Genomic DNA, 13,234 nt, shown 5'->3' on the forward strand with positions numbered 1-13,234 from the left:
TTCTATGAAACTCCTACTTAGTTCACCGTCTCTCCTTGATTAGAATTTACATGACTCAGAAATCACAATATCTTTCCCTCAAAATGAATTATCATTCAGCAGAATCATCTCATTCCAAGGTTGTACAGAAAGTTGGTAGTGACGCGCTTGTGCTGACGATGTGCCATATATCTTCCACATCTATACTATACTATTAAAGCCGAAACATTAAAAGTTTGGTCGGTCGGTACGCGGGCTTTTATACGAATTTTTATAATTAGCGGGCTTCAAATAAAATTAGTGAGCTTCAGACAATATATAAACAAATCAAAACATAAAACAAATATACGATCAAAATATAAAACAAATATAAAACCTATTTGACTATACCAAAACTAAAGTCAAACCTTAAAAAATACTACTCCCTCCGTCCCCCTGAGTTGTATACATTGGGGGACGGGGACGCGGCACGGACTTTAATGCTCCTGTAAAGTATAGTTCTATAATTTATTTTTAAGATTTTTCTTTTCTGAATAAAAATTTGAATGTTATATTTTTATTCAGAAAAAGAAAATTTTAAAATAAGTTATAGAACTATATTTTACAAGAGCATTGAAGTGCGTGTCGAGCAGTGAAAAAGAAACGTATAGAATTAAATGGGACAGAGGGAGTATACTATACTATTAAAGCCGAAATATTAAAATTTTGATCGATCAGTACGCGGGTTTTTATAAAGACTTTTATAATTAGCGAGTTTCAAACAAAATTAGTGGGTTTCAAACAAATCAAAACACAAAACAAATATAAAATCAAAACATAAAACAGATATAAGACTTATTTGACTATACCAAAAACTAAAGTCAAACCTTAAAAAATATATACGCATCTGTACTATTATATACTTATATATAATAAGCGTAAGGGAGATAATTTGGTCGCATGGTTCTATGGTTCAAAAGTTTATCATCCGTTGGATCGTATATTGAACAAATAAGCACCGTTAGATTAGAACAAAATTAACTTCTCTACAAGGCAACTGATTGCTATTTGCATGTTCATGATTCCTTTTCTAAATCCAAAACAAATTCTGTCTTTTATGTGTTTATGATTTTTTTTAATGTAAAATAAATATTTACTGCCAGTTTTATTTGTAGAATCATATAAACCGCACTATCTGTTTCAAATATATATATATATATATATATATATATATATATATATATATATATATATAAATCGCACCATCACAATTTTTATATAATATATTTCAAAATTAATAAGCCGGATTTATGTGAGGAACAAATACAAAAACTTTTTCTTAATCCAAAACAATTCTACCTTCTTATTGCATGTTTATGATTCGTTTTCTTAATGCAATACAAATTATGTTTATCAATTTTAATTTAGAACCATAATTTAGAAAAATATTTAAATCACATTATAATAATTTTAATATAAAATACATTTATAAATATAATCTAATAGAAATTGGCCTCACATATTCAACTCAAAATTTTATTACAAATTGATCGAAAGAATTTAATAATTTGGCATGATACATACGAGAAAAAGAATGGCTTGATTACAATAGTTTATTTGAAGCCATTAATTGCTGTGATGGTGTATTTAGAACCGTTCTAAGTTACAAACAAATCATAATTTCAAATTTTATTTTATTGAAATTTTGATTTATTATTTATAAATTAAATTTTTTTCACGCCATTTAAAATATATCAAAAAAATTTATAAATAATTAAAAAGTTCCCGTGCCTTGCACGGGCTATAAGCTAGTAACCATTATACCACTGTGATGAATAATCTACCTCACCTTTGTGTCCTGCAAACCCCCATTGTAACTATCTGCCCTAACATAATTTATAGCAGAAGATTAAATGAAATAGAGTGCATTTCAGTGGTTACAGAAACCTGTCTGGGGTTTTTAGAGGAGTTCTAATAGAACAAAATATTTTTTATTGGTTTGTGTTTGTATAATTTATATGCTCATAGCTTGAGGGTTTTGGAGAAACGACTTGTGTTGCCTAGGGAGTGGTATATATTTGGCGGGAGTTGTTTAATTGGGCCATAAGATCTAAATGAACATGAGGGACTGAATTGATTTTTGACCCAAATTTAATGGCCAAAATGTGTGTTTTGCATTATAGATGGAGGCAAGTTAATACCAAAAGGTCCAAAACCATATGCTTCATTGTGTCATTTTAGCATGCATCAAAAATCATTTCGGTGAACCAAAACTGATGTAGAACAATAATTAAAGTGGATAAAAAAAATATATTTAGGGTAAAGGCTTATGCTCAGTTATTACATGTAAATTCAAGTAGTGTGCAGATTAAAATGTTGAAGACATATAGCTTTATGTTTGTGTAATACAATCATACCAGAGTTCATTTTGTTTGTGTATATGTTGTTATTAGAAGCGATAAGCAATGTTGCTTTTTCTTGAGTTTTGTTGGTTACTAATAGTGTAATACTTGATAGTGCATGTGATTGGTACTTTAGCTCTATCGAAGTAAACCTTTGAATATCTCTAGCTAATTGTAATCGTCATTTTTTCATTTTGCAAGTTAAGTCTCTAGATGGCAAAAAAGGGATCCTCATCCTCAAGTAAAGCTTCTCAAGCCCCTGAGAAGAACGTAGTTGTAGAAAAAAATAAATTGTATCCTACAATACAAAAAACTGTTGGTAAGAGAAAGGCTGTAGATCCTAAAGTTTTTGGTGCCGAGATTGATGAAATATTTTCTAGCAAGAAGAGAAAGAAGCCCGAGACTGAAGACAAAGTGGTGGAAAATAAAGCTGCTACTTCGACGAAGAAGAAGAAGAAACCTCGTGCAACAAATAAACCTACCAACGACATCAAAGGGCCTCTGGACACACCTGCTGGACAAAGAAAGAGAACAAAAGATGGGCTTGTTGTCTACACAGAAGAAGAATTGGGCTTTGGCAAGTCAGACGCTGGAGGTACCCGATTATGCCCTTTTGATTGTGACTGTTGTTTTTGATAGTGACATATTTCCCCCATCTAAGACTAATTTTCTCAACCCATTGTTATGGTCGAATTGTATGAGTTCTTAGGTTTAATACCTTTTTGGTTTTGTCTTATGATGATTAGCATTATTTGCAGTGAAAAGTTGTTAGTAATTTGTGGGCACATAGGTGTACTATATAGCCCCTCGTTAATTCTTGATGGACACAATCTTTTCAATTTCCTTGTCTTGGGCCATGATTTTGTTAACCTGATAATTGAGGTTGAAGATCTGAGATGACATTTTCTCAATCTTTTCAGAATTTCAGTATGTTGCTGAAGTTGTGACTCACGTTACTGCTGTTGTTACACTACATCATAGATGGCTTACAACAACCTAATTTGATTTGATGTTATCATAAACCCCAGTTTGATTTTGTTATAGTCCAAAAAAGAGTGAAAATAATATTTCAGGTGTGCTGGACTGTTTGTCGTTAGCTGTCTATCACATAGGGTTGTCCCCGACGACTTAAAAATTTGCAGAAACTCAGATAATATTGACATGAATATAAGAATATTGCACTTAAACACTAAGCTAGTACAACAATTACTACATTCTTCTGCACACAATTTTTCTTACCTTAATTTCCACACAGACAGAGTTGGTCCAAAAGCAGTTGAATACATGAATTCTGAAATCTAAATCTTGCACTGAAAATATGTTTTTACGTATTCCACAATAAGATGAGTGAAGTAGGTCTTGGGTTGCAGGGCTCTTGGTCTCTCATCATATTCAATTTCAACAATGTTTACATGATATCCTCTGTATGCCAGATGTTGTTCTATCTTCTTATGTGAGCAATGAAATCGTCAAAATCCAGGCGACTATCGCCTCCTTCGCCCACTGATATCTTGACAGCTTTGCACAGCTCTACCGTTCTCTTCCTCATCTCTTCTCCTTCTGCTGATGTCATCAACTTTCTAACAGCATTCTCAATCGCCAACGATTCCACCAACTCATATCTGCGTGACCAGTCCCTCACCACAACTCCGATGTTAAGAACCTCGGTTACTAACAAGGCATTATGGGGTTGATCAGAATGCATAGGCCATGTTGCTAAAGGGACTCCCATTGTAATACTTTCCATGCATGAATTCCATCCGCAGTCTCATAAACCCTCCTGTTGATCTGTGCGCCAGGATTTCCAACTGCGGTGCCCAATCTCTCACTACAATCCCCTGCCCCTTGAGTTCTATTCTTTCTTCGTACTCTTCTGGCAACTCGCGTGCTCTCCCATCCCCCCCAAATATGTCTCCTCTATCCGCGTCCCGCAATACCCAAATGAACTTCTGGCCACTGTTCTCAAGCCCAACCGCAAGCCTCTTTATCTGTTCATCTGTCAAAGTAGTTGTTGATCCGAAAGAAACATATATTACAGAACTTGTAGCTTGTTTGTCTAGCCACTCCAAGCATTTGTGGCCTGAATTCTTGCATACCTCTACGGGGTTGAATGGTCCGATAACCCATTGTTTGGAATTCACCTTTGCAAGCACATCAAGAAATGGAGCTTCGATTGCTCTACACGAATTGAAAAGCGCGCCTGATCTGTACTTGTTATGCTCCTCCTGGCTATTAATGAATTCCATAACTTGTGGAGTCAGGGTAGACGCTCTAGAAGGGACCTGTTTGGCAATCTCATCACCGATCCCATGAGGCCTCCCCAGAGTTTCCCAGAAATATGATGATATTCGGAAGGCTGAGAGGGACTGAAAAGAGTAGGCTTCTGCATTTGGTATTTTACCCACGTCCTGAATAATTGAGGGAACAGAATCATAAATTACGACAAGCCTTCTGGTGGTGGGAGAGAGCGCAAATAGTAGTTTGGTCACCGCTTCTCTAAGGTGCAAGACGGAGTAAAAAGAGGGTACAAGGTGGGAAGGAAATCCAACTTCGGTTTGTGGGTTGGGAAGAGGAGAGGGAAACGCAGGTACTGAAAAATCATGGAATTTCATCATATCAGGAGTCGAGAGTGGGTTCCAGCCCTGGACTCGTAGCTTGGCCTGGCGACTGTGGATGGCGGTGCTTGCATAGTGAACGGGAATGTTGTAGGAAGAAATGAGACGGGAGAGGTGGAGGAGCTGGTTCAGATGGCCTTGCGCGGGGAAGGGAACCATGACTACTATCACCGCATGACTCTCTTTTGCTTGCTTCTCTGCTTCATCCTCACAACTCATCCTTGGCTTGTCTCCTCAAATCTGCAATATCAGTCTTGATAACAAGCAGGGCCGGCCGGCTCTTGGGTAAGGCAACCAAGACTAACGCTTGGAGCGTAAATTTTTCCTTTACAATCTTAAAAAATAGGGACACAGGGACACCATTTTGAAAATTTGTCTAGGATACTCAAATCTCAGGAGCCGGCCCTAATAACAAGTGGAACACCAACCAAACTATACTAGTCTTCTCTTTGTGATTTTAGGCTTCCCCGGAAGCCTTAATATGACAACAATACATGCTGTCAAAAATCATTATGCAAGTTTAAAATAAGAATGGAAAGATATTGATGAATAAAGAACGTCCAGCGATTAGTTTATTACAGGAATGATCCAGTTGATAGATGCTGACAGGTTGTGTTTACATCACTAGCCTGCTCTACAGATATCAACCATTGGTGACCGACATTTCCAAAACCCAATATTGGTTCAACTAGAAAATAATGAATACTTCATATATAGAATTCAATACTAGAACATGCCAATAATTTTCTTTTGCATGGTGTACATTTCATACAAGAATGTAATTTTCGATGAAATATTTTTTTCATAAACTTGTCAAAGATCACATTATCTAGCCAAAGATCCCCGAGAATTTAGATATTAAAACTTATATGTGAAAGGGTAAAAAAAATAAATTCAATAAGTCTAATCCCAAAAAAATCATCATCAATAATATTTAATCATCATCATATATGGTCAAAAATATCTTCTAAGTATGGCCAAAATCATAAAATATTGTATCCATGTCGGCAGAAGCACACTGAGGTGGCACCCAAGAAAAAGAGTAGCCGCTTTCCCACTATAATTCTATTTTCATTCCAACAAATCAATAAAACCATCTCGGTTAATCTGAATAAAAGACACGACTTCCAGTTTCAACAACCAATTTTTCTACAAATTTCCTTTCTGAGAGTCTGAGACTAAAAAGACTTGGTTTCGCCACCCCTATTTCATTAGTAGAGCTTTATTGAAAAAGACCTTGAAATAGGCCGATCACTAAGGTTAGTATTCCTTTTTTTTTTGACAGAACTAAGGGCTAGTATTAAATAACCTAATCAAGACACTAATATACAATGCATATAAGTATTTGCACAAAAAATTTAAAATTTTAAAACAATTAATGTCTAGAGAGTCGATCACAGTTTAATAAGACGTGACTTGGGTTAGACATGCCATTTTTAACACACTTTTTTTTCTTTGATAAATATCTTGAATGCACGTCAGGATTTTAACATGCCATTAATTTTATGTGTTCTTTTCTACTATTACAGTACATAAAGTTGGTACTTTTCGTACACCAACGTTGCAGTTCTAATTTACCTTAAACTTTTAATGTATTTTCTGTTGAGTCCGGGTAGCTGGTGAGTTATTTTTCGTCTGTTAAGTAGAATATCAAGTGATCAGGATTGTAATAAAATTTTAATATATTAGCACTTTTTCACTGTTAGACACGTAAAATAATCTCATCCAGCGATTAAAATACGGAGAAAAGACCCTAGATCTCACAAAATCTAGAATTAATGTCCACAATAACATAGTTATGAGAAATGATCTCAAATATTATATACAGATGAAGTTGCGTTTTATTTTAAAATACACAATGCTTGTGTAGTGTTTTATATAGCAACCTAACGTTATTTTGTGTAGCGTTTTCTACACCATAAATCAGTAACTCAACACCTCGCAGTCTCTGATTACTTGTTGTGGTATGACTAATGACTTACTTTGATAATTCAATTTGGGCTTATTTTGATTTCTGCAATTAAATCTCAACTAGCTTTTTTAAGCAGCATTCAAATTGATGGTATATGATAAAATATGCAATTAGTGAGTTTAGAAATCTATGCATAGAAAATGATGAAACTAGAATTTGACAATCTAACGCTTTTTGTTTTAAAATATTACACTAGGGTAAATCAACGCTATTTCGTATAGCGTTTTATTTTTTAAAATAAAAATATCACACAATATGTTATTAATAAATAATACCCAAGATCATATTCCGAATCTTACAAATTGAGACATTAAATTTTGAAATTATGATAACCGGAGTCAATGTCCTAAAAAACATTGGACAAATTCTCATCCAATGGATAAAATACACTTAAAATATAATAAAATTGGTATATCAGTCATAGAAGGTCCTGCCAACCGACCGGTACCCTAAATTGTTACGGGAACCGGTACCTTTTCTTTTCTCATACACAAATGTTAGTCTTAATTTATCGTAAACTGTTAATGTTAATGCAGAGAGTCAGAGACTATAGTGTCTTCTCATCCATGTGTTACCTTCAGGCGGTGCTTTCGTTTTTTACCAGCGGTAATAATCGATTATTTTGAACCATTTGACTTGATCAATTCTAGAATATATGCATAGAAAAATTAGGATTACAAAGTTGCATGCAACAAGTCCAAAAACTAGTTTAACACAATAAGATGTTCAATTCTTAGTAACTTAACAATCAAACACTTGGAAACACAATAATACCGGGCAGCACAGGGACATGCAAATATGCTATTAAACATAATATCAATCACATATTTCAATAACAAAACCAAGCACTTGATAACCCAAAAATACCCGAAGCTAGTCTGATGCACTTTATAACCTAGATAATAAGACTGACTGGGGAATACATCAGCATATGATCAACCTATCAGTTTTGGGGAGAGGTTTTGACAACCCCACTAGCAGGAACAGACTGAGAAGCAGGTGCTGCATTTGCGTCGGCGGTATAAGCTGGAGGTTGCGAATAGGCATTTCCATAGCTATTGTTATATGTAGGTGGAGGCTGTCCATAGGCAGATTGCGTTGCAGGAGGTGCACCATATGGTGGTGGAGCATAACCTGAAGCTTGTGCAGCACTATAACCAGCTGCTGGAACTCTTTGAGCACCAGGATCTGGCTGAGCATAACCAGTTTGTGACGGGGGAGGTTGAGGATAGCCTGGCTGCACCTGAGCAGGTTGAACGTAACCCCCTTGGGCAGAAGGGGACTGCTGGGTCTGCCCATAGGCTTGTTGGGTGGCTGGAGGCTTCTGAGTTTGAGGTGCTCCATAACTCGAGACATACCCTGAAGGCGGTTGAGACCCGTACCCAGTTTGTGAAGTTGGTGGCACACCATAACCCGGCTGAGTTGGCATCTGGGATGGGTAGGCAGAATTAGGACTGGGCTGCTGGCTAGTGTATCCTTGCTGTCCTGGAGCACTTGAAGGAGGTGCTTGATTGCCATCACCTTGAGCCCCATAAGATGGAGTTTGCCCATCCGGTGTTGCGTTAGCAACATTAGAATATCCTGATGTAGTATTATATGCTTGTTGCTGATCATAAACTGGCTGTGGCTGACTATACCCAGTTTGAGGAGCAGGTGCATGATACCCACCATAGCCATCTTGGGTGTAACTCTGACCTTGTTGACTGTAACCAGAGACCGCTTGTTGACCGTAAGCATAGCCAGAAATATCTGCAGAGCCAGGAGCGCCAGGTGCCTGCTGTGGCGGAGCTGGCTGCTGACTGTAGTAATCATAGGCACCTACTTGAGTAGTCTGCTGATTAGTTGCAGCAGCATTGTGGTCCCAGCCCGTACCATATCCACCAGAACCAGGTTGTGAAGGATACCCAGCATATTGTGGTTGAGTCATATTATACTGTGGTGTTTGTCCAGAATAACCTCCAGGCTGAACATATCCATAAGCAGGAGGTCGGGCCTGATAACCTTGATGAGAATATCCTGTTGCTGCAGGGTTTCGAAGACGGTTCTGCACAAAGTTGTCATCTCAAATGAACCAAATGATCTAATCCAGTAATCCAGTTTACCATGGGAAATACAAACGAAAAGAAAAGAAAAAATCATTTATGCACTCATAGCTAGCTAAAAACATGCCCGAAAAACAAAATAATAACACAGAACAGCTTACCATATTAAGTACAAGAGATAATACAAAATTGTATCAAGTGCAATTAAGTAGGTACCCACATACCCGTACTTGTCGAGAGGTACTATTGCTATGCGAGCAGTCCCATCCTCTCCCTATTCGAAGTGAATGGGTACAAAAGAAAGTTTGCCCCGGGAGAGAATATATGATACACGAGATTGTACAAAACAAAGCATATGCAATATCTCATTCAAATGACAAATTGAAAACAGCATGAATATATTAAGCAAACAACCCAGGGAAAAAACGAGTAGAAAGTAAGCAAATATAAAATCAAAATTATGAGAAGACAAGGCACGATTCGTCTCTTAAAAATTTGAAGGCCAGTGAACAATAGTTTTATCAAAAAATAATTTGGCAAGTTCAAACCGAAAAACTAAATTTTGATAAAAACCTAGAAAAAGTTCAAGCCCTGTTTTTGAAGAGAAATTTTAGACACTGGCACAGCATGTAAACTCAATTTCGATACTTGAAAAAGGTCCAACACCTTGTATACACTTGATCCAAAAAATGGTATCCAGTGCCCCTCCATGCTCACAAGTATGGAATTACCAGCATAAATATCAGATGTCCAAAATTAGATATATAATATATTCAATACATAATGTAAATGCATAGTCTTAATTGCCAGGATTACTAATCATTATAGTGTCAACACATAGAACTGATGAAGTTTGGCCTCACAACTTAAAGTCCAGCACTTATCACAGATATCAAAGTTTATCACTGTATACTCAAAACCTGGTGTCAACAACTAGAGCTCTTGACCAATCCTCAACTATATCACCAATTCATCGCCCAGCTGTTATAATTAGAGACACCAGCCAGAAAAATTATGTGCACGCTGCCAAATGGCCCTGCAGGGGGAGTCCGAATATATACACACACTATCCATCTATCACAGGTATACACATTTATAAACATTACAATCAAAATTATGGTCCCATTTCATTTATGTAAAATGCTTCCTAAAGCACATTTGAAGCAAACTACTCTATCAGGAAAAAATGCCAGTTCCAATAAAGGATAAATAGCTTTAATAGATGATTTTATTACAGATAACATACCCAGCCGTGTACTAAATACTAAATCACTCACAATATGATTCATCATCCTTTGATCTGAGCTCATTGCACAAATAAGCAGTGTCGAAAAACACAATATATATTCAGCTGTAAGAGCCTGAACAGGCTTGATGACAAGATGAAAGAAGTAAGATGAGCAAAAACAGAAGGATCCATACATAAACTGGGGAACAAGAAGATGGATAATAACTTGAACCAAAGCAATGAATACAAACAGTAATATTATTAATTAATAAGCATCATTCACATGCATATAAACACAGAAAATATACATGTACATTGCTCAAAAATATTATAAGGATTAAATGAGATATTGACAAAAAACTTTGACAAGGTGAATGTAATTAATAGAGATGATTAAAGGGAACATAAAAAAAATACAAATTGAACACAATAAGCAACTGTAACTACAAATCAATTTGATATCACATACAGCCGTATTTCTTTGCATACATACACATACCTCAGAATTGATAACTTCATTGACCAATACTTTTGCAGCTTCAATTTGGTCATTTGTCCCATCTATTTGTAAGGTCCTTTCAGTGGAGGTATCACCTGGAGGGGGGTGCAGAGGTATGACCTGCAAAATATTCAAATGCAAACTGAGAGCTAAGCCACTACATTTATACCTTTGTCATTACTCCTTAGCAAGCTGGTAATAAAATGATTTTTACAGGTTGAAAAAATAATTGTTGACGAGAGTGTCAGCAAATTAATTTATTCATTATACCTGAATACGAGCACCTGAATTACTTTGCATATTTTTTATGGTCTCTCCTCCTTTACCAATAATAAGACCAACCTGAAAGTAAGAATTTCATACCAAGACATACTTAAATATTACGAAATACATGGACAACATCAAAATAGGACAGAAATTTTACCTTGTTGTTGGGGATCATCATAACAAATTGCTCATTGCCACCCTGCTGTCCAGTTCTGCGAGAAGGTGCACCAGAACCACCTGATTCAGCCTGTTTCCATCAATAAAAATTTAAACATGTTACCACATGAGAACATCAATTGATATCAATATGGAATAGTGACCCTTTTTTTATAAATGCAGCTAAGCCGAGACTTGCTTCTGAGGTTCAGAAGGACTTCTTTCAATCGAAGAAGGTTTTGAGTGAATTTGTTGAATGAAGAATCTAAATATTTTCCTAAAATATAGTGCAATACGTTATACACGAACTTTTAATAAAGTCTATGAAAAAAAATTATATCTACCTCACTAAGAACATCGGTAATCAGCTGCTCGGCCTTGGCAATCTGGTCAGGATTACCCATGAGCTCCACCCCTCTAGTTGGGGAATTTGGGTCTGCTTCTGTATCCCTGGTAACTTGAATCTTTGCTCCAGATTGAATCTGAAGGTACTTAATAGTCTCTCCACCTTTACCAATAATAACACCGACTCTGTTATTTGGGATCTCGATTTTTTTGCTATTGCCACCATAACCATAAGAAGCTGGAATTGAAGCCACTGTACTCAGTGGCTTTTGTCCTATATCTGCAGTCACAAACACTAAGGTTATTAGCTGAGGATTTCCTAACAGTACTAATAACCATATGAATGACAAAACCAACTAGACAATACACAACACTACTTACACACACACAGACCTATCAATATGATGAGTGAAATTTACTAGCAGCGAGTACCCCCCACCCCCCCCCCCCCCCCACAGAACAGCAAACTGCTAAGCAACTAACAACCAAATCAAATATTTAAAATCAGTTCAAAACTTAAAAGCAACATGATGTAACTTCAATTAACAGGATCTAATACTTAATTAACAGACGTCGCGATATTACCTAGTAAAGCTATTTAAACATATATACACACAATGCACAAATAAGAAGCTTGAGAAAAATAAACAAATCGAAACCATAAAACAACAAATAAAATTATGGAAAAATTAAAACATCGAGAGGCGAAGAGGAAAACCACTAGGAGCCGAACTAAATCCCGAAACAAAAGTCTTAGGCGCCTCATAAGAATCCCCATTCTCAAACCTCGGCCTCTTGGCTTCACCCTCCGGCGTTGCCTCGGCGCTGAAACGAGCAGCCAGCTCCATCGCTTTCTGCCTCGCTAAGAGAATCGGATCTGCCGGCGGCGGAACGCTATTGTACGACGGAGCCGTGGTGTCCGGTGAGGGACCGCCGGAGAAGCCGGTGACTCGAGCGGTCAACGGCGGCGTGGTGGACTCGTCGCCGTACTTGCGCTTGTTAGTGGATGCATCGTATTGCGCCTCTTCCGCCATGGTTTTGGTTTGGGTTTGAGCTGTGTAAAACCCTAGAATTCTACAATTTAGATGCAAAAGATTTCGATGTACTCACGCCTTTTTATATCCTCACTTTTAATTATCTGTTTCACTTTTTTTCATCTTTTGTCTTGTTTTCTCTATTTAAAAATATTTATCGTAATGATTTAATTGAGTCCAAAAAAAAATGAAAAGATATTTACAACTGTATATTATTTTTCAGTATTAAATGTTTAATAAATATTTAACGTTTTTATAGTGAAAATATGTTTTTTCTTCTTTTGAAAAAGTACACATTATGTAATTTTCTTGAAAATAAGTGATGTATTTTTATTTTTAATTTAAAAACCCGGAACTAGTATCATGTTGGTCCTAGCTCTGGGTTCTGGACAAGACTATGGAACTTAAAAATCCCTCCCAAAGTTAAAAATTTTATGTGGCGAGCAAAATCTTAATGTCTTCCTACAAAGAATCATCTTCGTGCGAAAGTGTAATAAAGCTGCAGAGACAATTCTATATGTTCTGTATTTTTGTAGCTAAGTAACTTGTTGGAATAAAATTGTATACTTTATTTATGAGTTGATGTAACTCATATTTTAGCAAAAAAAGAATGAAGAAGTCAATCTAATAGCTATGATGTGTTGGATGTTGTGGAAGACTCGTAACGCTTTAGTATATAAATAACACGGTTTGGAAGTAACCAAAATGGTAGAATC

The 13,234-nt window shown here is 36.3% G+C and overlaps 1 protein-coding gene and 1 pseudogene across 1 annotated transcript; both read right to left on the reverse strand.

Moving 5' to 3' along the window:
* Positions 1 to 3,488: 3,488 nt before the first annotated feature.
* On the reverse strand, positions 3,489 to 5,490 carry LOC108195768 (zeatin O-glucosyltransferase-like; annotated as a pseudogene).
* Positions 5,491 to 7,583: 2,093 nt separating this feature from the next.
* On the reverse strand, positions 7,584 to 12,584 carry LOC108203644 (uncharacterized). Its single transcript, XM_017372648.2, has 6 exons — positions 12,203 to 12,584; positions 11,484 to 11,764; positions 11,141 to 11,230; positions 10,987 to 11,058; positions 10,717 to 10,836; positions 7,584 to 8,991 (listed from the first exon to the last, which is right to left on the reverse strand). Exons 1-6 carry the CDS (start codon positions 12,516 to 12,518, stop codon positions 7,891 to 7,893), a joined length of 1,980 nt encoding a protein of 659 aa, XP_017228137.1. The 5' UTR covers positions 12,519 to 12,584; the 3' UTR covers positions 7,584 to 7,890.
* Between the last annotated feature and the right edge of the window lie 650 nt (positions 12,585 to 13,234).

This window comes from Daucus carota, chromosome 1, assembly GCF_001625215.2.
Source record: "Daucus carota subsp. sativus chromosome 1, DH1 v3.0, whole genome shotgun sequence".
Classification (NCBI taxonomy): domain Eukaryota; kingdom Viridiplantae; phylum Streptophyta; class Magnoliopsida; order Apiales; family Apiaceae; genus Daucus; species Daucus carota.

Excerpts from the sequence above, each read along its gene's own strand:
- LOC108203644 (XM_017372648.2), bottom strand. The coding sequence starts at position 12,518 with ATGGCGGAAGAGGCGCAATACGATGCATCCACTAACAAGCGCAAGTAC. Across the intron at positions 10,837-10,986 it reads ATTCAGGTGCTCGTATTCAG|GTCATACCTCTGCACCCCCC; the intron begins GTATAATGAATA and ends AATATTTTGCAG. Across the intron at positions 8,992-10,716 it reads ATGAAGTTATCAATTCTGAG|AACCGTCTTCGAAACCCTGC; the intron begins GTATGTGTATGT and ends AACTTTGTGCAG.